Source organism: Apis cerana, linkage group LG1, assembly GCF_029169275.1.
Source record: "Apis cerana isolate GH-2021 linkage group LG1, AcerK_1.0, whole genome shotgun sequence".
Classification (NCBI taxonomy): domain Eukaryota; kingdom Metazoa; phylum Arthropoda; class Insecta; order Hymenoptera; family Apidae; genus Apis; species Apis cerana.
The window spans coordinates 20,384,601-20,409,511 of record NC_083852.1 but is presented as its reverse complement, the minus strand read 5'-3'; the positions used below and the strand labels follow the sequence as shown (position 1 = coordinate 20,409,511).

Below are 24,911 nucleotides of genomic sequence, written 5' to 3'. Positions count from 1 at the left end.
ATTTTTCCATCCTCGTTCGTCCCTCGTTCTCTCTCTCTCTCTCCTTTCCTCTTCTTTTTTTTTGTTACCCATTTTAAATATTCGCGTCGATCGCGAATAATGAAAAAGTTCGCGAAATACGATGTTTGATTTCCACGGCGAAAGCTTTGACGCTGTTAAATGCTTTTTAAATTTTTCTGAAAAATATTCTTCCTCTTCGTATACCTCTTTTATACGATGTATGCGATGTATATTGTTGCATGGAGGAGGGAGGAAAAAAAAAAAAAAGAAGAAGAAAAACTGATTCACGGTGCATTTAAACAAGGTTTACCGACGAAAATATTTTTCCACGGTCTCGTTCACGTCGATTCATGCGACCCTTGAGAGACAAGTGAACTTCGTTGCAGGAAACACCAGGGAGGAAAATACCAAGCTTTTAAAAAGCTTGGAAGAAGCGACACGGCGTTCACCGCCATTACAATATTCCTTACACGTTCACCGTTCTCACTTTTTAATTACATCCCGGAAAATATTCGATCATCGATAACCAAATTCTCCTCCCTTCTTATTTTTTTCTCCTTACCTTACACTTTCTTTCCCCTCGTTTCCCCTCCTCTTTCTTGTCCCCGTCTTCTTTTTTTTCTTCTCGTTTTAATATCCCCGTGAAGGATCGATGCGCGCCAGTGGTGAAAAATAGAAACGGGACCGGGTTACGCGACGCGATTTTCGCTTGGCCATTTTGAACGCTGACAAAGAGGCGATAGTAAATCTTGAATATAATGTAACGGGCCAGCTCGAGTGCGGAGTGGTGCTCGAACGGTGTTTCGTGTAACGAGGCAGCCTTCCATGAGAAACGCTTCCTGAAGACAGTGAAGAATTGCCGTAACGCGAATACACAAAGCGCCATCCCGCGCTGTGCCACGCTCGATCGTTAAAGATCTCAAAGCTTTCGCGTTAATTCTCGAGAATGGATGGGGGAAAGAACGAACGCGTTTCCGCGATCGAAACCGCGATTTTTGGACGGCTCCGCATTTCTCCAACGAGATTAAGATAAAACAAGCTATTATTCGGAGCTCGAATATGAAAGTGGCGAAATTTCTTCTCGAGGGGAAAATTTCGAAAATAAAGAAAGCGCTAAAACTGCTATTACGAGGCGTAGGGGTTGAACGGAATAATTCACGCGACTCGAGAGAAGCGTTATTCTTTAAGAATAACGTTAACCCCTAACTTTATTATTTATAACCTTGGACTAATAACATCTTACGTGGAGGGGTTGTAAAATAGTAAGCGGTAGTTACCCTATCCTCATTTTGTTTTTCTCACCGCTCGCTATACACCGTATTCTTAGTTTATATTATATCGCCTCGAGATCCCCAACCATCACGGGTTTTGGTTTAATCCCGTTGCGGGAGGATAACGTTCTTTGCTTAGAAATTTCAAAGTTTCGAACCATCGAGGGAAAGAAGCGAAAGGTTTACCCTGCAACTTGGTATTTCAGATGCGTTTAAGTCGAACTTTCGTACGTCAAAAATCTCGAATGTAAGGGAAGTTGAGGCCAACTTTCCAAGTAGCAGGGGTAGCAGGTATAAGAAAAACGAGCGAAACTCGAGTTTACGTAAACCTAGGGGAAAAAGACGGCAATTTCTCCGTTCTTCGAGCATCTTTTTTTTTTCTCTTCTCTTTTTTTTTTTCCCTTTTTTTTTGTTCTCCCCCCAAACTCGGATATCGATCGAGTCCCAAGTTAGATTCACCGGTGGCCAGTCGCGCACGATCGTTAGAAAGATTTATGTCACGGTCCCGAGATTGATTTATCGCTAGACCAGGCCTTTCGCAACCGGACGAATAAACGTAGCGCGACAAAAAAGCGCGAGAATTGCGCGCGATTAACGCCGCGATGCGTTTTACTCGTACCTGTCTTCGCTTCTCTCTCTCTCTCTCTCTCTCTTCTCCCCTCTCCCCACCGAATTACGAATTAAATCGGGCGAATATCCGGCTAAAATATCATGGAAGATGGATATCTCTTCGTAACTTGACAATCGTTTCTCCTCCTCTTCCTCCTCCACCTCTCCCCCACTATATCGAACTTTTTGAAATCTTGATAAAAAGTTGAAACGCAGCGGATACATTTTTTATCGCTTTAATGGATTAACAATTTTCACGCGGGATGAACTTTCGCGTTGAATATTTCACGCGGAATATTTTATAACTCCTATACATTTAACACATCCGACATAAATAAAGTTCCTACATCGTCGCCACCGTCCTTTAAATTCTAAATCCTACTAAGTGGAAAGCGCACAAAACACCGATTAAAATTTATACCTCTTAAAACCATCCGCAAAAAAAAAAAAAAAAGAAAAAATATTCGGCTTTCAACGATATTCCTTCCAACTTGTGGAAATTTATTAAAAAAAAAAAAAAAAAAACTTCCACCATATTTCTAAACGCGATACTCATAATACTCACAAGAAATATCGTGCTCGCGTTATAAGGCATCTCGATAATTGGAAGCCCTGACGAGCTCTGGTTTGTGGCGCCATCCCCGCTCAAGTAGTAGTAGTAGCCATCTTTGTATATCGTGGAGGACACAAAGAAACAAACATAAAAAAAAAAAAAAAGCGAAATACGAGCACCGTGGCCAGGTCGTCGTATTTACATATTTATATTTCTCGCACGCACGAATCCGCGCGGCTCGTATTTGTTTAATAAATACATTTCCGGCCTGCCTCTCTCGCGGATATTCAAATTTCGTGCGCGCGGGTAGGGGGATGGAGGGGAGAGGGGGAGGAAACAACGTCGAAATTTCTCTACGTTGCCCGAATATCGAAAAATCCTTTCCCTTCCTCCCCTACTTGCGCGCATTTTTCAGCCGATTACACGGGATCAGAAACACAAGTTACAAGGGGGGAACAAACCGCCCTTACAGAACCCGATTTCTATTTACCAGCGCCACCGAGAGGGATTAATTCACGAATTTATCGGTGTCGAATCGCGCTCGGATACGCTCGAATACGAAGCGTTACATCGCGATCGGTGGCGTATGTCTCCCGGTTGTCGAATACTTACAACCTGTTTCGTTTGTTTCGTTCGCTTTTGCCCGACGCGGAGGATGGATTCGATGAAAATTGATAGATATTTCCTGGGTTGAGATTTTATTTTATTTTCTCCCCCCCCTCTTTTTTTATCGATTTTTACATCGTAACGATATTGTTGGGAACGCGTTGACCAGACTTTGTCACAGGATTTAGCCGGAGGGAGCGTGGCGAACGGAGGAACGAAGTTTGCATAGACGATCGAATTGTCGAATTGTAAATAATAGCGCGGTACGTTTCGATTACCATGTTTGTCAGAGAAAGAGATATTCGGCGAAGAAGAAGCAAAGGAATAATATCCAGGAATGTTAATGTGTTCCAATATATATATATATCGATGATATTTTTGAAGAATCGAAAAAAAAAATATCGATCGAGATTCGTCGAGTCTCGCTGTATCCGAACGATATACCTTTCAAGTATCAGGAATTACGTTTCTATCTAATATCTCCGAGAGTCTAAGAGACAAACAATCCCCTCTCTTCGGTCTATACGATCCGATCCCCCTTTCTCTCTACTTGCGCGACACATCGTGAAATGAACGGAACGACAAAAAGAAAAAAAGAGAAAAGATGGAACGAGAATGCGGATATTTAACGTTATCCGATAAACGCAACAAAGCCAAAGGTGTTATTGCTGTCGAAATCGACTTTTCTCCCTTCTCTTAAAAACAATGCGATTCTCGTTTCGCTGAATGCGACGCGGCATCTCCGCGCCCATTACGATTCCCCCGGCAATAATGTTTATTACCCGTTCGAATAGCCGTGGTTCGTTCTCGCCGGTTGTTTGCTTAATTTTTCTAATAAACCGACCGGTTCAAAGTTTACCGTCAGCTGTACACACGCCGTGAGATGGGAATCGATATACGATCCGCATATCTCCTCGAGTTCTTCTCCGCTTCGAGGGGTGGAAAACGCAACGATGATTTTTCACTCGAATCCGTAGACTATTTACGCGTTTCGGTAAATAACGCTCGTATCCCTAAGTTTACATTTCGACGAACGATGGATGTTTCCGTTGATGGATCGACGGACCGGTGTATGTGCGCGTTGCTGTTGCCTAGTGTCTAACTAAAGGTTTTCCCGAGCGAGAAGAAGTTGATGGCGCTTGATAGATGGACGGATAATTGAAAATTTAATCTTGCCGCGTAGAGGGGCGGGAAAAGAGCGGTGGGTGAAATTGGATTATCGAGGTTGAATTCGAAATAGACTGTTTTCGTCGATTAAATCGAGTTGAAAAACTCTCTCGAGTATTTCTTCTAATCTTTTTTTTTTAATCTCAAGTTTATCGTTGGATGCTCGTTAAAAATTTCTCGATCTCGTATTGCGAATAGTTTTTCTTTTTTTTTTTCTTCTTCTTCTAAATATTGCAAATTCTTTTGAAACGGAAGAGATAGTATATCCTTTCGAGTCTCGTTCAACCTTCCAACAATTTCGAGAGCGACTCTCCATTCTACGTGACGAAGGTAACAAGAGGCAAATCGCTTTGTCAACGCAACCCCTCTTTCGCGCACGCGACCCTCGCGCCGGGGTCCATAATTCACTTGACGTTATGCGATTCGTCGAGTTCGAAGCCGATAACTTTATTTAAAAAACGAGCAGGAAAAATAAAGTGTAAGCTCGTCTCATCGTGTTCCCCGCTTTCTGAATAATGGATGTACCGACGTATCTCTGAATTTTATCGCCACTCCTGGAAACTAGGAACCGCGGAGAACGGTGTACGGGGAACAATTTGTAGTCATGGAAATCGATGGATCGACCAATGGATTAACGAGGACATTTAAATCACGTATAAGAATTTTAAAAATAGAATTTACGCGCGGTGGGATTAACAATGTTTATCGAGGTATTGATTATATGAAATATATCGAAATAGTTTTATTTTATAATCCCACTTTAATTCTAGACTGTTACAAATTTCTATTTATTTACGCGAAAGTAAAGTTTTACGTTTTAAAATCCCTTTATCTTTATAAGTGGACGGAAATTTGTGAAAATGTTCAACGGTTATAATGCATTCGTGCTTCGAGGAAAAAAAAATTGTTCCATTTTTCGATCAGAGAGGGAATTATATACATACATATCGTAGATTTATTAAAACTTTTCGTTTAAAAATTATTCAGAGGAGGAAATTACGGTAATAATACGGGAAAGAAGTTTTCTAACTGACCTATTGAACCAATTTGAAAAGTTTTTGCTTCGCTGATAATAGAACACTGTCGTTTGGTAATGGAGAATTAAGTTGTTAAATTGCACGTGTATACGCGAGCGAAGGCGAGCGAGCTGTTCGAAAATTGATGCATGTCACGCAGGCAGGAATTGCGATCACGTGTCAAAGTCTAGCGAAAGGCGACGCTAAATGGCATAACATTCCTATCAATTTCCCCTATTTTCCACTATACTCGATCGCATGCTCGAGCTCTTCGCGGTGCACTTGTTGTTTGCATCGATATATACACGCAATTGCTTCGTTTCATTTGTTATCTCGAACAACAACAAACATTTAGCAATTATGTTATATAGATGATTATTAGTACCGATTTATTATTCCCAATATTTATATAAATATTTATTTACGTATCTATCGATCATTTTAAAATAATATTCCACGAGTATCAGGTATAGAAGAGTTTATATATGATGTATTTAATGTGTAATTAAAATCTTATTTGTATTTATATATTCGATTAGTACAACGAGAACATATTGTGTTGTGTAATATATTGTGCATATATGCATTACATATTTTTAATCCAATTACAAAATGAGACTTAGATTCCTCGTATAAAAATAGCGAGAAGAAATATTGAAAATTTTGTCATCAAAGATCGCTCGGAACGAAGAGGAGATGAAATCGTTTTTTAATTCATCCCAATATCTCATTCAAGGTTGAGATAGAAGAATAGACTAGTCTACTATTGCGCTTAAGCTCGTGATTACGAATGGGCTCGTGACCTATATTTCTTCCTGGAAATGCGTATTGCTACGTTCTTCCAGGAATCGCGTCTGTCGTTTGTTTGGAATTTGGGATAGGTTGGTGAGACGAGGCGCGAAAAATCTCTTCTAGTAAACGGATCAAAAATTACTCTTTTCTTTACGCGACGATATCTCGGGGACCGGAAGTCGTATCGAGATAATTCAAAAAGCGATTTAAAGGAGAAGATTCCGCGCTTCTAACGATCCCTCATCCGTCGAATGGAAATTATTATTTTCAGAGTTATAACGGTTTAAAGTTTTTCCTAATTTTAATAAGATTTAATCGAGTCATAAATTAAATTTCCTTTTTAATACGATCTTATTAATCTCCGATCCCGTTGAATTATTATCGAATTAATATATACAAGTTAATCCAAGTTCTTTATCTCTTCGATAGATACAATAAATTATTGTCGAGTTCGTAGAAATATTTAACGATGCTCTACTTCATCTTATTTTACGACTCATTCTATGCATACAAGACGCTACGAGTTAATATCACGAGTAGAGAAAGGAACGTCGCAGAAGCGTACAGATCGTACACATTAAGATTTTAGTAACAAGCTTGCCGTAATTCTTGGAAACTTTATAAGCGACAGGTTCCCTACTTCACGCCCGGTTATGTCGACATCATTCTCTTGACGAAAGTTTAACGTTTCGTTATCCCACTTTTCAGAAAATAAATTTCACTGGTATTAAACCGCGAGACGGGATCATTTCATCCATTCTCGAAAAAGATATACCGATTCTGGAAATTGTCCCATCGATGTAATTTCCACGTATCCCATTATCGCAATAATAACGGCTCCGATTCCGTTCGTCATCGTTACAATTATGCGCAAATTAGCAACCTCGTTTGCAACTGGGCAACCCAATTTCATAAAGATTTTTCGTTAAATGATCGAGAAGAGGACGGTTAACTGCGTTTAACTTTACGATCCATTTGTCGAATCGGCGGGTATCGATAAAGTTCATTTCGGGAAATTAACCTTCCACCAGGCTGAGTTTCATTGTTTCCAGTTAAAAAAGGATATACGCTTTGATGGTTATTTTCCACGCTTTCCAGAGACGTTGATTTACGAGAAAGAATTAGAAACTTGAAACCGAACTTTTCGAAACACTGTCGGCCGTTGTTGATAGAATGATTTTTGGCGTTTCCATCGGTGGCTCAGACAACGCAGGAACACTACTCCTACAAACTTTTCGAACAGTTCTCTCGTTAATTAAGCTTCACCTCGTTACATCTTCTTCCAATTCCTTCTCTCCTTTATTTCCACATCAGATTACATCTGTCAATTAATGAGTTAATTGTGAAATCTTCTTACTGACAATTATCCATTAGAAAAATACAGTTTTCCAAAGAAACGTTGTTTTTATCCATCTTTACTTTTTTTTCTTTATTTCAAAATTAGATCGTAGAATTTTTCGACCGGCAATTACTTCCTTTACTTTTTTCTGTCTTTTTCTTTTCCCCAATTTTTACATCATCGTCAGTCACATTGTTTAAGAAATATGAATGGAACTTTTATTATCTTTCTCGTTCCAAAAATGATTGACTCGCAATGAATTCAAAAGTGGTCTATCTATCCTCGACAAACTTTATTTCAAACAATATATTATTTCTGCTTCGATCTCTTCCATCAAATCGGATGCAAACACCGCGAGAATCCGAATCGAATCTTTCGCGTCTCCTTCGAACCGCTTCCATTTTTGATTCTTCTGACAGTTCCCCCTTTCCAATTTTTCCTCTTCCTTTCGTTCGATCACCCATTAAAAAACCTACACCGGATCACGTTCGGATCACGATCTCTTTTGTTCGGCCGAACGAGAGAGAACGACCGGATAACCCGTGTTTACCTTTGCATACAATCGACGTTCCATTTCGTCGGGCCTCCGATCTTTTTTCTCTTTACTCTTTTTTCTTCCCCCCTCCCCCATTCTCTCACGATTTCCCGCACGCGTGATCGCTCACTTGGAGGAAGAAGGAATGTCGGTTGTTACAGTCGTAAAATCCTATGGGTTAGATATCGCCGTTTGCGATAGCGCGAGAGAATAATCGCGTAAATGGACGTGTCAAAGGCTTAAAAAAAGTGTCCAACACGATTTACTGCGCACGATTCTGGTGGAAAACGCGGGAGCGAGAACGTGCGCGGGAATTTTATCTCCGAAAATCAGGCGTGTAACTGCCATAAAATCTCGATTTAAAGAGCCCCCTCCCCTTCTCCTCCTCCCTAGAAACGGTTATCGCGTATCCTCCCTCTCTCTTCCCCCCTTTTTATAATCAATTATCGCGAACGGATCCCGTGAAATCGACACGTTGATAAACGTCTCGTGATATTTTTCGTTCCGGCATCCGGCCGAAACCCGGCGAAACTGGCTAAAAAAACTCCTCTTTTTCGCACGCAAATTCCCCCGTTCGACGGATCAAAGTGTCCCATTTCGTTTTGTTCGTTTGAAATATATTCTCTGCCTTTCGGGTTTAACACGCGCGCGCGCGCGCGCACATACACACATCCGAAAAAAAAGGAAGGAAAAAAAATAGCTATGAAAGATGCGCTACGCGAAATATATTTTTTCGGTTTCGAGGTGTCGAAATTGCGGTAAATTTTTACAGTCCTTCTTCAAACGAAATCCTACGTCCTGTAATGTTTTCTACCGATTTCGAACGCGCCAATTTTGAAGAAGAAAAGAAAAACTTTCGTCCCGATAGTTTTCGTCAATCAATTCCTCCACGATTTTTTCTTCGTTCTTTTTGATAACGATACGACATATATTTATAGAGGAGGGAGGAGATAAAACCGAAGAAATCGGTCAACGATTCGTCGAATGAAGAAAAAAAAAGGCAAACGAATCAGAGAGGGAATGAGAATCGATCCCCTGTTTCGAAATTCCGCATGAGAGAGGAAGGGAGGGAAAAGTGGAAACCGAGGCAATCGCTTGACAAATAAGTGTGGAAAGAGACTTGGCGTTGTTCCATAGGCGTTCTAACGAGGAAGGCTCGCGCCTAGAAGAGGGGCGGCTCGATCTCGTTATTTCTTGGCGCTTCAGGTTTCTTCTCGAGACCGAGTCCTGTTAGCCGAGCCTTCGATTCTCGAGCCTCGTGGACCTGGGTTTTATCTATTTTCCAGCTTGTTATTCCGATTGGTAACGAAGCAGAATTTTCCGTGGACCGGGAACAGAAGAACGTAACAATCGTTTTCTTCTCACATTCTCCAACGAATGAAATCGCGATAGATCTCGAAATTTCAAGCCTCACGATAGACTGCCCTTCTCCCCCCTTCTTTTTTCGCCCCTCGACGAAGGAAACGAACGATGGATCGACGTCGGCTGGAAACGCGTGCCGAGTTTTCGTGGCTGCTCTCGATCCGTCCTTGCAAAGCTTGAAATAATCGCTCGAGAGAGAGAGAGGAATCATTTTATCATCGATACTGGGCGGAAAAGTTTTGCATCTTGATCGAGCCGATTAATCATTCGAAGAGAAATCAAATGATTCGAGTTAATTGCTTTTTCTTTTTAGAAAGAAAGAATCGTATATTTCAGCTATAACCAGAGATCGTTGATTTTATATTTTCACGTAGAATTAATTCACTGGCAATTTCGAGGAGAATAGTTGATCAATCTTTTTGATAAGATTGTTCACCGAGATTGTTATTCCTCAACATTTTAACTCGGTGCACGAGTGAGAAAAGGGCGAGAGTTATTTTACGACACGACTCGTAAAATCTGTACGGTCAGCGTTTCGACCGACTGTTAAGGGAAAGTGGTCGGTGTCTGTTTCCACCAAGATTTATGTTTCAAAGTTGAAACCAAATATTTGATCGTGGGAAAAAAACTTCGTTCGTATTTACGGTCGAATCGGTTTAATCGTCTCGAAACAAATTGTCCAATCAATTTTTCAAAAAACTCTCAAACAAAGGAAATTTTTATCCCATTTGTAAGATTAAACAGCCACCGCGTACGAATGCGGCGGTACGATTGCATTTATAAAGGACGAGGCAAAAAAATTTTTTTCCTCGAAAGGAATTTTATCAACGCACGATTAAAATCGAAACGGAAATTACAATTTATCCGGAGAATTTCTGTTGTACCTTTTCTCTCTCTTTCTCTCTCTCTCTGTTGTAACTCTGCAATTCCAATTACCACCGACGAACGGAAATAAATAAGCAAGCGAACGAACGTCAACAAAAGTATTCTAATTTCATGCCTCCCCCCTTCTCCGCGACCATTTCCATTCTCATTTTTTTTACGATCATTTCTACGATCATTTCCATTTTTATTTCTTTTTTTTTTTTTACACGGTTAAACACACATGCGGACCAAACACGGAAGGATGATTCTATTAGCCCGCAGCTGCGGAAAACGCTTATTATAAAATTCTTTATTCCATCGGTTTACGAGGGCAGATATTACTCTGGCCGGCGTGAAGTGTCTATCGACGATCTCGACGTGTCGTTCATGGTTTTTCCCCTCTTCTTCCAACGCGGGCGAGTCGTCCGTCGTTCTTCGCCCTGGCAATTCTTCGGCGGCGTTAAATGTGTAAGCGATAAAAGTATCTCTGCCGTGGAGAACGCGTCGTTTTATGTACTTTCTGCATTTCCTTAAGGTCCTGCCGGATACCCGTCGTAAATTCGTCGCTGCTTCTTCCCTCTCTTCAACTTGGCTGGGGAAGCTTTGCATCTTTCGAGCGTCATCACCCCGATCGTGAAACGATTTCGAAATTTATCGCTCGCGTGCCGCCACAATCGCTGATCGAGCATTTAAAAAAAAACCGTCCTCTCATCTTGAATATAAATATATGTATGTACATCCATATTCGCCGCCACGAAGATGTAATCAAGCTTAATCTTGAGAGTCGGAGTTGTTATTATCTTGAGAGCTTAAAATCAAAAGCATAACAACGCGCGCGTTATTTTCTCTGGTGTTAAGAGGTGAAGAGAAGAGAGTGAAAGGGAAATAAGGGCTGTAAAAGCGAAAACCAGAGAGTCGTCTCTTAAGAGAAAAATCATTGGAGGATTCAAAAAAGAAAAAAGAAATAAGAATAGGTAGTTTGCTGTGTGAGTTTCGTATCAACGATTAAACTAGTTGGAATTATTTGACAATTGTTGCGCCACTTATTCTCGTTGTATTATTCACTCATATTTTATTCTATGCCACCTGTTCTTTCTGTCTTCTTGAAATAATGCTACGTAAATTGCTACGTATGCATTCAATCATAATATGGTTTCTTTATTTCTATAGATACTAGCTATTTTACATTCAGTTAGATTCAAGTTATAGCCGTCCTTAACCATTAATCTTTATTCACTTTTCACGATCTTTTCTTATTTCCATTCCTTGACACGGTTTTTTCTTTTTTCATCTTGAAGCCAATAATTAAGAACGTGATGATTCTAAGAAAATCGTTCGAATCTTTTTCATCTATTCCACGTTCGATCTATCGGGACCACAGATGGCATTAAACGAAAAAAAAGGAGAATAAAGGTTTTCTCCTTTCGAAAACCAGAACAATTTATTCAATCGTGAACGAAATAAATAGTATCACTATCCGCAAGTGGCATCGTTCCGTTGCACGTCTGACAGCAAATGTCTACTAATTCTATCTAGCACCGCAAGGGTTACGATTTCAATTGTTTCGATTTATTCCAAGCCGTAGAATTTCGATCGATGGACATTTTCTTTCTGCAATAATAGATGGTGAATAATTATTCGATCATGTGTCGATTGCTCGTTATCAATCAATCATTGGCCTTTTTAAAGATTCAAGCAATCAATCGAGTAAATAATTGACAAATCGTTTCATTTGCTTTTTATTAAATACAGATGAGATAAAATTGAAAGGTTTGTAAAGTAGCTATTAAAATTTTCAGTTTCAATGTGATTTATGAATGTGACTGTGATTAGGATATCTAATCCAATTCGTGCGTGAAAAGGAATATTACGCCGTTATATAAGTAGATAAGTTGGACCAAGTATCCTTCTTACAACAAGAAGCAAGAACTTTCATCCGATCAGACACGTAGAATACGATCGAAATAGAGTCAAGTAGGATAGACGTTGAGTATGATTATAGAAGTGAAGCAGAAATTCTCAGACGTATGAATAGAACTTTACCTTGTCAGACAAGCGGAATAAAGATTGTACATGATCGGACAGCTAGAACAGGATTTTATGGCGACCCATCTGCACTCGTCACGAAAGCTTTGCACTTCGAAAAGCGCAACCTCGAAAATGGTAACCTATTTATTTCTACAAATATAAGATAGCATATTCAGTAGCATATTTCAGATTTATAATTATGTTTCATTATATGATCAAGAATAATTATGAAATTGGATATATATCTATATAAATGATAATAAACGAGAATAAAAGAGAGAAGATCCCTTTGCAAAGACTTCATAAAAAACAAATCTAGTAAGTATTTATAATTAGAAAAATATATACATCATAATAAAATAATAAATAATATAGCATATTATTCATATTAATATTTAGATAAGGAGAATAGACAAGTAAATAAAATAAGACCACAATCAAGATAGAGAATAAATGTACCATTTCATAGAATATAGAATGAAATTATTTCATTCAATCATCAAAATCTGTAAGTAAAATTAATATTAATTCATTTTCATTATATTTTAATACGTTACATATAGTATCAAATTTTCTAGATAGAATAATATGATAACCTTGAATATCTTGTTCGTTTTTAAGTAATATTAAAAAATGTCTTAAACGAAAGTTGAATGATTTCGATAGAGATATTTTCTGATGTTATTAATCTTTTAGTAAATAGATGTAAAGATCCAAATATATAAAGTTATATTTATATTTTCCTTAAAAATTATTAATTATTAATACATTGATATATGCAATATCATATTTTATAAAAATTTATTTATATATAAAGAAATTCTAAGTTTATAAGATATTGAATTATCTCTTAAACTAATAATTCTTCAGTTATGTAATTTAATTTCTTTTTATAGGGAATGGAAATTTGCATTAATTAATGTAATAAGAAAAATATAATTTCAAATAAAATAACAAAATTCAATTTGAAAAATCATTTTCCCGACAATTTACGAAAAAATTTTTAACATCAGAATATAATATTTTTAAAAATTGTTCAACATTTATCTGCTTTTTTAATATTCTTAAAAGCAAATGAGATATTGCTGGTAAAATAAGATGGCCATTCATAGAAATCTTTTACCACACGTAAATGAAAAATACACAAATTGTAAGTAACATTAAAAATAATACTATTATAAATATCTTAGAATTAAGAAAACTGCTACAAAATATTTATTTGTAGTAAAAAACAGAACTAAAGGGTAAGTATGGAAAAGGTAAGTATTTAAGGTAAGTATAAGGTAAGTATTTTAGAATTAAGGAAACTGTTTAAAAAAATATTTAATTCAAGATAGAAGATCTAAAAGGTAAGTATGGAAAAGGTAAGTATTTAAGGTAAGTATAAGGTAAGTATTTTAGAATTAAGGAAATTGTTTAAAAAAATGTTTAATTCAAGATAAAAGAACTAAAAGGTAAGTATGGAAAAGGTAAGTATTTAAGGTAAGTATAAGGTAAGTATTTTAGAATTAAGGAAACTGTTTACAAAAAATGATTAATTCAAGACAGAACAATTAAAAGGTAAGTATGGAAAAGGTAAGTATTTAAGGTAAGTATAAGGTAAGTATTTTAGAATTAAGGAAATTGTTTAAAAAAATGTTCAATTCAAGAAAGAAGAACACAAGAGAAAAACATAGAAATCTTCTGTCTCTGTCTCAAAATTTTTAGTGCCACCTCTTTACATATCATATTCTCCTGTTAAAAAGTCGGAAATTTGGGCGAAAAATTTTAAGAAACTTTAAGAATTGACTCTCTGTTAAAATATTTAGTGCCACCTCCTTACACATCATATTCTCCTGTTAAAAATTCGGAAATTTGGACGAAAAATTTTAAGAAACTTTAAGAATTGGCTCTCTGTTAAAATTGTTAGTGCCACCTCTTTACACATCATATTCTCCTGTTAAAAAGTCGGAAATTTGGGCGAAAAATTTTAAGGAACTTTAAGAATTGGCTCTCTGTTAAAATTTTTAGTGCCACCTCTTTACACATCATATTCTCCTGTTAAAAATTCGGAAATTTGGGCGAAAAATTTTAAGAAACTTTAAGAATTGGCCCTCTGTTAAAATTTTTAGTGCCACCTCTTTACATATCATATTCTCCTGTTAAAAAGTCGGAAATTTGGGCGAGAAATTTTAAGAAACTTTAAGAATTGGCCCTCTGTTAAAATTTTTAGTGCCACCTCTTTACACATCATATTCTCCTGTTAAAAAGTCGGAAATTTGGGCGAAAAATTTTAAGAAACTTTAAGAATTGGCTCTCTGTTAAAATTTTCAGTGCCACCTCTTTACACATCATATTTTCCTGTTAAAAAGTCGGAAATTTGGGCGAAAAATTTTAAGAAACTTTAAGAATTGGCTCTCTGTTAAAATTGTTAGTGCCACCTCTTTACACATCATATTCTCCTGTTAAAAAGTCGGAAATTTGGGCGAGAAATTTTATGAAACTTTATAAATTGGCTTTCTGTTAAAATTTTTAATGCCACCTCTTTACACATCATATTCTCCTGTTAAAAAGTCGGAAATTTGGGCGAAAAATTTTAAGGAACTTTAAGAATTGGCTCTCTGTTAAAATTTTTAGTGCCACCTCTTTACACATCATATTCTCCTGTTAAAAAGTCGGAAATTTGGGCGAAAAATTTTAAGAAACTTTAAGAATTGGCCCTCTGTTAAAATTGTTAGTGCCACCTCTTTACACATCATATTCTCCTGTTAAAAAGTCGGAAATTTGGGCGAAAAATTTTAAGAAACTTTAAGAATTGGCTCTCTGTTAAAATTGTTAGTGCCACCTCTTTACACATCATATTCTCCTGTTAAAAAGTCGGAAATTTGGGCGAAAAATTTTAAGAAACTTTAAGAATTGGCCCTCTGTTAAAATTGTTAGTGCCACCTCTTTACACATCATATTCTCCTGTTAAAAAGTCGGAAATTTGGGCGAAAAATTTTAAGAAACTTTAAGAATTGGCTCTCTGTTAAAATTGTTAGTGCCACCTCTTTACACATCATATTCTCCTGTTAAAAAGTCGGAAATTTGGACGAAAAATTTTAAGAAACTTTAAGAATTGGCCCTCTGTTAAAATTGTTAGTGCCACCTCTTTACACATCATATTCTCCTGTTAAAAAGTCGGAAATTTGGGCGAAAAATTTTAAGAAACTTTAAGAATTGGCTCTCTGTTAAAATTGTTAGTGCCACCTCTTTACACATCATATTCTCCTGTTAAAAAGTCGGAAATTTGGGCGAAAAATTTTAAGAAACTTTAAGAATTGGCCCTCTGTTAAAATTGTTAGTGCCACCTCTTTACACATCATATTCTCCTGTTAAAAAGTCGGAAATTTGGGCGAAAAATTTTAAGAAACTTTAAGAATTGGCTCTCTGTTAAAATTGTTAGTGCCACCTCTTTACACATCATATTCTCCTGTTAAAAAGTCGGAAATTTGGGCGAAAAATTTTAAGAAACTTTAAGAATTGGCCCTCTGTTAAAATTTTTAGTGCCACCTCTTTACACATCATATTCTTCTGTTAAAAAGTCGAAAATTTGGGCGAAAAATTTTAAGAAACTTTAAGAATTGGCCCTCTGTTAAAATTGTTAGTGCCACCTCTTTACACATCATATTCTCCTGTTAAAAAGTCGAAAATTTGGGCGAGAAACTTTAAGAAACTTTAAGAATTGGCCCTCTGTTAAAATTGTTAGTGCCACCTCTTTACACATCATATTCTCCTGTTAAAAAGTCGAAAATTTGGGCGAAAAATTTTAAGAAACTTTAAGAATTGGCCCTCTGTTAAAATTGTTAGTGCCACCTCTTTACACATCATATTCTCCTGTTAAAAAGTCGGAAATTTGGGCGAAAAATTTTAAGAAACTTTAAGAATTGGCTCTCTGTTAAAATTGTTAGTGCCACCTCTTTACACATCATATTCTCCTGTTAAAAAGTCGGAAATTTGGGCGAAAAATTTTAAGAAACTTTAAGAATTGGCCCTCTGTTAAAATTTTTAGTGCCACCTCTTTACACATCATATTCTCCTGTTAAAAAGTCGGAAATTTGGGCGAAAAATTTTAAGAAACTTTAAGAATTGGCCCTCTGTTAAAATTTTTAGTGCCACCTCTTTACACATCATATTCTTCTGTTAAAAAGTCGAAAATTTGGGCGAAAAATTTTAAGAAACTTTAAGAATTGGCCCTCTGTTAAAATTGTTAGTGCCACCTCTTTACACATCATATTCTCCTGTTAAAAAGTCGAAAATTTGGGCGAAAAATTTTAAGAAACTTTAAGAATTGGCCCTCGGTTAAAATTGTTAGTGCCACCTCTTTACACATCATATTCTCCTGTTAAAAAGTCGAAAATTTGGGCGAAAAATTTTAAGAAACTTTAAGAATTGGCCCTCTGTTAAAATTGTTAGTGCCACCTCTTTACACATCATATTCTCCTGTTAAAAAGTCGGAAATTTGGGCGAAAAATTTTAAGAAACTTTAAGAATTGGCTCTCTGTTAAAATTGTTAGTGCCACCTCTTTACACATCATATTCTCCTGTTAAAAAGTCGGAAATTTGGGCGAAAAATTTTAAGAAACTTTAAGAATTGGCCCTCTGTTAAAATTTTTAGTGCCACCTCTTTACACATCATATTCTCCTGTTAAAAAGTCGGAAATTTGGAAGAAAAATTTTAAGAAACTTTAAGAATTGGCCCTCTGTTAAAATTGTTAGTGCCACCTCTTTACACATCATATTCTCCTGTTAAAAAGTCGGAAATTTGGGCGAAAAATTTTAAGAAACTTTAAGAATTGGCTCTCTGTTAAAATTGTTAGTGCCACCTCTTTACACATCATATTCTCCTGTTAAAAAGTCGGAAATTTGGGCGAAAAATTTTAAGAAACTTTAAGAATTGGCCCTCTGTTAAAATTGTTAGTGCCACCTCTTTACACATCATATTCTCCTGTTAAAAAGTCGGAAATTTGGGCGAAAAATTTTAAGAAACTTTAAGAATTGGCTCTCTGTTAAAATTGTTAGTGCCACCTCTTTACACATCATATTCTCCTGTTAAAAAGTCGGAAATTTGGGCGAAAAATTTTAAGAAACTTTAAGAATTGGCCCTCTGTTAAAATTGTTAGTGCCACCTCTTTACACATCATATTCTCCTGTTAAAAAGTCGAAAATTTGGGCGAAAAATTTTAAGAAACTTTAAGAATTGGCTCTCTGTTAAAATTTTTAGTGCCACCTCTTTACACATCATATTCTCCTGTTAAAAAGTCGGAAATTTGGGCGAAAAATTTTAAGAAACTTTAAGAATTGGCTCTCTGTTAAAATTGTTAGTGCCACCTCTTTACACATCATATTCTCCTGTTAAAAAGTCGGAAATTTGGGCGAAAAATTTTAAGAAACTTTAAGAATTGGCCCTCTGTTAAAATTTTTAGTGCCACCTCTTTACACATCATATTCTCCTGTTAAAAAGTCGGAAATTTGGGCGAAAAATTTTAAGAAACTTTAAGAATTGGCCCCCTGTTAAAATTTTTAGTGCCACCTCTTTACACATCATATTCTCCTGTTAAAAAGTCGGAAATTTGGGCGAAAAATTTTAAGAAACTTTAAGAATTGGCCCTCTGTTAAAATTGTTAGTGCCATCTCTTTACACATCATATTCTCCTGTTAAAAAGTCGGAAATTTGGGCGAAAAATTTTAAGAAACTTTAAGAATTGGCTCTCTGTTAAAATTTTTAGTGCCACCTCTTTACACATCATATTCTCCTGTTAAAAAGTCGGAAATTTGGGCGAAAAATTTTAAGAAACTTTAAGAATTGGCTCTCTGTTAAAATTGTTAGTGCCACCTCTTTACACATCATATTCTCCTGTTAAAAAGTCGGAAATTTGCGCGAAAAATTTTAAGAAACTTTAAGAATTGGCTCTCTGTTAAAATTGTTAGTGCCACCTCTTTACACATCATATTCTCCTGTTAAAAAGTCGGAAATTTGGGCGAAAAATTTTAAGAAACTTTAAGAATTGGCCCTCTGTTAAAATTTTTAGTGCCACCTCTTTACACATCATATTCTCCTGTTAAAAAGTCGGAAATTTGGGCGAAGAATTTTAAGAAACTTTAAGAATTGGCTCTCTGTTAAAATTGTTAGTGCCACCTCTTTACACATCATATTCTCCTGTTAAAAAGTCGGAAATTTGGGCGAAAAATTTTAAGAAACTTTAAGAATTGGCTCTCTGTTAAAATTGTTAGTGCCACCTCTTTACACATCATATTCTCCTGTTAAAAAGTCGGAAATTTGGGCGAAAAATTTTAAGAAACTTTAAGAATTGGCCCTCTGTTAAAATTGTTAGTGCCACCTCTTTACACACCATATTCTCCTGTTAAAAAGTCGAAAATTTGGGCGAAAAATTTTAAGAAACTTTAAGAATTGGCTCTCTGTTAAAATTGTTAGTGCCACCTCTTTACACATCATATTCTCCTGTTAAAAAGTCGGAAATTTGGGCGAGAAATTTTATGAAACTTTAAGAATTGTCTCTCTGTTAAAATTGTTAGTGCCACCTCTTTACACATCATATTCTCCTGTTAAAAAGTCGGAAATTTGGGCGAAAAATTTTATGAAACTTTAAGAATTGGCTCTCTGTTAAAATTGTTAGTGCCACCTCTTTACACATCATATTCTCCTGTTAAAAAGTCGGAAATTTGGGCGAAAAATTTTAGGAAACTTTAAGAATTGGCTCTCTGTTAAAATTGTTAGTGCCACCTCTTTACACATCATATTCTCCTGTTAAAAAGTCGGAAATTTGGGCGAAAAATTTTAAGAAACTTTAAGAATTGGCTCTCTGTTAAAATTGTTAGTGCCACCTCTTTACACATCATATTCTCCTGTTAAAAAGTCGGAAATTTGGGCGAAAAATTTTAAGAAACTTTAAGAATTGGCTCTCTGTTAAAATTGTTAGTGCCACCTCTTTACACATCATATTCTCCTGTTAAAAAGTCGGAAATTTGGGCGAGAAATTTTAAGAAACTTTAAGAATTGTCTCTCTGTTAAAATTGTTAGTGCCACCTCTTTACACATCATATTCTCCTGTTAAAAAGTCGGAAATTTGGGCGAAAAATTTTAAGAAACTTTAAGAATTGGCTCTCTGTTAAAATTTTTAGTGCCACCTCTTTACACATCATATTTTCCTGTTAAAAAGTCGGAAATTTGGGCGAAAAATTTTAAGAAACTTTAAGAATTGGCTCTCTGTTAAAATTGTTAGTGCCACCTCTTTACACATCATATTCTCCTGTTAAAAAGTCGGAAATTTGGGCGAAAAATTTTAAGAAACTTTAAGAATTGGCTCTCTGTTAAAATTGTTAGTGCCACCTCTTTACACATCATATTCTCCTGTTAAAAGTCGGAAATTTGGGCGAAAAATTTTAAGAAACTTTAAGAATTGGCTCTCTGTTAAAATTTTTAGTGCCACCTCTTTACACATCATATTCTCCTGTTAAAAAGTCGGAAATTTGGGCGAAAAATTTTAAGAAACTTTAAGAATTGGCTCTCTGTTAAAATTGTTAGTGCCACCTCTTTACACATCATATTCTCCTGTTAAAAAGTCGGAAATTTTGGCGAAAAATTTTAAGAAACTTTAAGAATTGGCTCTCTGTTAAAATTGTTAGTGCCACCTCTTTACACATCATATTCTCCTGTTAAAAAGTCGGAAATTTGGGCGAAAAATTTTAAGAAACTTTAAGAATTGGCTCTCTGTTAAAATTTTTAGTGCCACCTCTTTACACATCATATTATCCTGTTAAAAAGTCGGAAATTTGGGCGAAAAATTTTAAGAAACTTTAAGAATTGGCTCTCTGTTAAAATTGTTAGTGCCACCTCTTTACACATCATATTCTCCTGTTAAAAGTCGGAAATTTGGGCGAAAAATTTTAAGAAACTTTAAGAATTGGCTCTCTGTTAAAATTGTTAGTGCCACCTCTTTACACATCATATTCTCCTGTTAAAAAGTCGGAAATTTGGGCGAAAAATTTTAAGAAACTTTAAGAATTGGCTCTCTGTTAAAATTTTTAGTGCCACCTCTTTACACATCATATTCTCCTGTTAAAAAGTCGGAAATTTGGGCGAAAAATTTTAAGAAACTTTAAGAATTGGCTCTCTGTTAAAATTGTTAGTGCCACCTCTTTACACATCATATTCTCCTGTTAAAAAGTCGGAAATTTGGGCGAAAAATTTTAAGAAACTTTAAGAATTGGCTCTCTGTTAAAATTGTTAGTGCCACCTCTTTACACATCATATTCTCCTGTTAAAAAGTCGGAAATTTGGGCGAAAAATTTTAAGAAACTTTAAGAATTGGCTCTCTGTTAAAATTTTTAGTGCCACCTCTTTACACATCATGTTCTCCTGTTAAAAAGTCGGAAATTTGGGCGAAAAATTTTAAGAAACTTTAAGAATTGGCTCTCTGTTAAAATTTTTAGTGCCACCTCTTTACACATCATATTTTCCTGTTAAAAAGTCGGAAATTTGGGCGAAAAATTTTAAGAAACTTTAAGAATTGGCTCTCTGTTAAAATTGTTAGTGCCACCTCTTTACACATCATATTCTCCTGTTAAAAAGTCGGAAATTTGGGCGAGAAATTTTATGAAACTTTAAGAATTGTCTCTCTGTTAAAATTGTTAGTGCCACCTCTTTACACATCATATTCTCCTGTTAAAAAGTCGGAAATTTGGGCGAAAAATTTTAAGAAACTTTAAGAATTGGCTCTCTGTTAAAATTGTTAGTGCCACCTCTTTACACATCATATTCTCCTGTTAAAAAGTCGGAAATTTGGGCGAAAAATTTTAAGAAACTTTAAGAATTGCTCTCTGTTAAAATTGTTAGTGCCACCTCTTTACACATCATATTCTCCTGTTAAAAAGTCGGAAATTTGGGCGAAAAATTTTAAGAAACTTTAAGAATTGGCTCTCTGTTAAAATTGTTAGTGCCACCTCTTTACACATCATATTCTCCTGTTAAAAAGTCGGAAATTTGGGCGAAAAATTTTAAGAAACTTTAAGAAATCGGTCTCTGTTAAAATTCTTTAGTGCCACCTCTTTACATATCATATTCTCCTGTTAAAAAGTCGAAAATTTGGGCGAGAAACTTTAAGAAATCGGTCTCTGTTAAAATTCTTTAGTGCCACCTCTTTACATATCATATTCTCCTGTTAAAAAGTCGAAAATTTGGGCGAGAAACTTAGAAGCCTTTGTCTATGTTTGAAAATTTTCAGTGCTGCCTTTTTATGTATCATATTCTCTTTATCAAAAGTTAAAAATTTTAGCAAATAATTGCCGATATTTTAATTCTTCTAGAATTCCGCATGCCACGTCCTTTAAAATTATATTCTCCTAATCAGAAATCATAAAATTTTCTAAAAATCCTGGCTGGCTATCCGAAAATTGTGAATGTTGAAATTCTTGGAATCATTTGCCGTGTTACCTCTTTATGTTTTATATTTTTCTAATACACAGTCGAAATTTCAGCAAAATGTTTGCCAAAATTTTCGATTTTGTAACAGGAAAATATAATCATAAGGATGGTAGCGCGAATAATTTTTCCAAGATTTTCCTAATTCATAATTTTGTGCCATTGGCAGGTATTTTTGATTGAATTTTATGATTTTGTATTAGAGGAATATAATCTTTTTGGAGATGTTACGCAGAATCCTTTCGAATTGTATATACTTACCTTTTATACTTACCTTTATGCATATGTGCCACTGAATGCATTTTTGATACCTATATTTCTTTTTTTTTTTAATTTTCTTCAACATTTTACTTATATCTAAGTTTATTTATTGAATATGGTGTTTTACTTACCCTTTATATTTTGATTTCTTATTATTTTTTGTTGTGAGATCGAATATGTTATAATGAATTTTTTAATTATATGACAGAATGTTTTTGTGTGAAAAGAATGTTTTTCAATTAATTAATTTTTTTGTAAAAATTAAAATTATAATAATATTTTGTGAAGAAACGTTTATGACAACAAATGAAAACAAATCTGAAAGAAATATATAAATATTTAAGAATTATAAAAATGTATTAATAAAAGTTATGAAAAAATAAAAATTTGAATGAAAGATGATATTTTTCTAATAGAAAATTGTAAAATTTGACTGAAAATTCTGACTGGCTATCCGAAAACTTTAAGTCTTAGAATTCCCGAAAATATTTCTTGCACCATCTCTTTATGTATTATGTTCTCTTAATGAAAAATCGATATTTTAGATTGTAAAATATTTTTCTAATTTCTCGATTTTGTAACAGAAGAATATAATCATAAAGGAGATGGCACGTGAAATTTTTCTAGGATTTTCATAACTCAAAATTTTGTGCCATCGGCAGAAATTTTCAACTATATTTTACAATTCTTTATTAAAATAATATAATTGAAGAAGTAACATGGGAAAATTGTTTCGAATTTAATATACTTATTTTTTATACTTACTTTTTTTATACTTACATTTTTTAACTATCATTTTAATTATTTTTAAATCATTTCTCTTAATTCTAATATACATACCACTTTTGTCCCATTGTTTGAAATTTTTGTTTCGTTCGCGCACAAAGTCAAATTGAATTATATTGTTCCAAGAAAAATCGAAATTTTTAGCCAAAATTGTATGTATTCAAGATTTTTCTAAAAATTTCTTACCTCTTCACATATTATATTCTCCTAATAAAAAGTCGAAATTTAAATTCGACAAATTTGCTAAAATATCTGGATTTTGAATTTTTTTAAAAATTTTTAGTGCCACCGTCTGTCCTATTGATATTAATTATTATCGAAATAAATCATTTACTTACAATTATTTCGTGCCTGATCATTCTATTCCATATCAATAATATAGACGAATTGCAGTCCTGTTATAAGTAGTATAGCGACCTTATGATCAGACTCGTGTTTTCTCCTGCATCTTTCGACTAGACTTAATCGATTCAAGATTTTTCCTTTCCTTTTCAAAATCCACCAGCATCGTTCAAGTAAGAATTTTGTAATCCTTACACACATTATCATCGCATCTATCTTCACGCGATATCGAATAAGATTCATAACGATCGTCGATACACCATTACTTTCTACACCATTACTTTAAACCCGGCCGCGCACGCGGGACAAAGAGCGTAAATCAAGTCCAAAATCCTGTGGCTGGTGAGGGCAGCCTCGAGCGAAGACGATGATCGATTTTCATAGCGGTCGATTTGTACCGGAAGCCCGGTTCTCGCCACGATAACAATTATCGCTAAGTGGCGAACGATGAGAGTGGGTCGAGCGGGAATACGAAACATGGCCCTCGTACGGTCGCTATTAGTGCCTCATTAATAACGTCGCTCGCCCGTGGTACCGGTGATTTAGTGGATCGAACGTGGCGCGCGCCAACCATCCACGTTCGCCCCGAAAGAGAGAATAACGACCGACGACCACGTCAATCTCTTCCTGTAGGGGGGAGGAGGGAGGGATTCGCTGTTCCTCCGTCGGCCGCTAACGAAGACGTTGTCGTGGGCTCTCGAACGAAAGAAAAGGCTGGGAGGAAAGGATTCCACGTCGGTGAATCAAGGCCTTTGTATTCGTTGTTACGTGCTCTCACCTCGATGGACACGTGAGGTAACAAGGAGCAAGCGGTGTCTGTTATTAGGCAGCAGGTGGCAAAATTCCTTGAACGGCACAGCCGGTGAATTTAAGTGGAAAGCAATGCTTTGCACGTTGACCGTGCTTTAATTAATCTTTCATCGGTGTCTAAACGAGGCTATTGGGCAGCTGATCCTTTGTAAATAAATGAAATTGGTCGTGGGTCGAAACAGTAGACGCTTCTCGCAAGAGCCCCTTCTTGTTTATCATGCGTGGTCGGAGATAAATCTATTAAAGATTGAAAGAAAAGTTGGAGAGTAAGAAGGAAAGATTTCTGATAACAAAAAGATATCAAAATATCAAAATCTCTGAAATCTGAAATTTTTCTTAATTAATTATAATTAAATTAAACTGTTTATACAAACTGTTTCTATATCTCAATCAAAATTGGATGAAACGTTAATTCGCGATAAAGAAATTTCTTTACAAATAATGAAACTTAAAAATCCTCAATCCCTATCCATCTCTCTGTAGTTTCCAACACGCAACATCTCGAAATCGACTCTCGTATCGACTCGGATTCGAGTGTAAAATTTTTAGATGCAGTTTTACCGCACCGGTTCCAGATAGCGACTACTAAAAACAGTATAGTATTCTTTATTTTACCTTCGCTGTATATAGGCGCGCGCTTATACGATATCGCGGATGTACCCTCGAACGCGACAGAGTTCCATCGATTCACGAGCACGATATACTCGGCTTGGTTTTGGCAGAGCGCATATATTGGTTATGCAAAACGGTCGATGCCGGAACGATGACAATTAAAGATAGGAGAGAAAGAGAGAGAGAGAGAGAGAGATAGGTCGGTGCAAGCTTCTTGTCGACCTATGGAAAGCGGGATAGATGGTGATTTCCGGTTTGGCATCGCGTACTGGATTCTCGACATATTCGGCTCTCTTGGCGGTGCTTCAGAAAACTTGCGAGACCTGTGCAACTCCGCAATGGAAAGTGTATCAATCACTCAATATCCGCGGATACGGCCTAAAGTATGGACGAGCAGCAGTTTGTTTGAGCGAAGATTTTCCTACGGCCATGTGTTCGTGGCACGGGGCCAGCTTGAAATTACTCGCGTAACTTTTAGATGAAAGAGGGAGGAGAGAG

General features: G+C 35.9%; 1 protein-coding gene across 11 annotated transcripts in view; it reads left to right on the top strand.

The window, feature by feature from the left end:
* The window catches only part of LOC108004244 (irregular chiasm C-roughest protein), a 310,419-nt gene that overhangs the window by 126,263 nt on the left and 159,245 nt on the right, over positions 1 to 24,911 (top strand). The window contains exon 1 of one of the 11 annotated variants that reach the window (XM_062087491.1): positions 12,605 to 12,650. The exons of the other annotated variants lie outside the window; for them this stretch is intronic. Coding sequence (XP_061943475.1) covers positions 12,620 to 12,650 — 31 coding nt within the window. The 5' untranslated portion in view covers positions 12,605 to 12,619. Of the gene's footprint in view, positions 1 to 12,604; positions 12,651 to 24,911 lie in introns of those variants that run through there. 11 annotated transcript variants of the gene reach the window in all.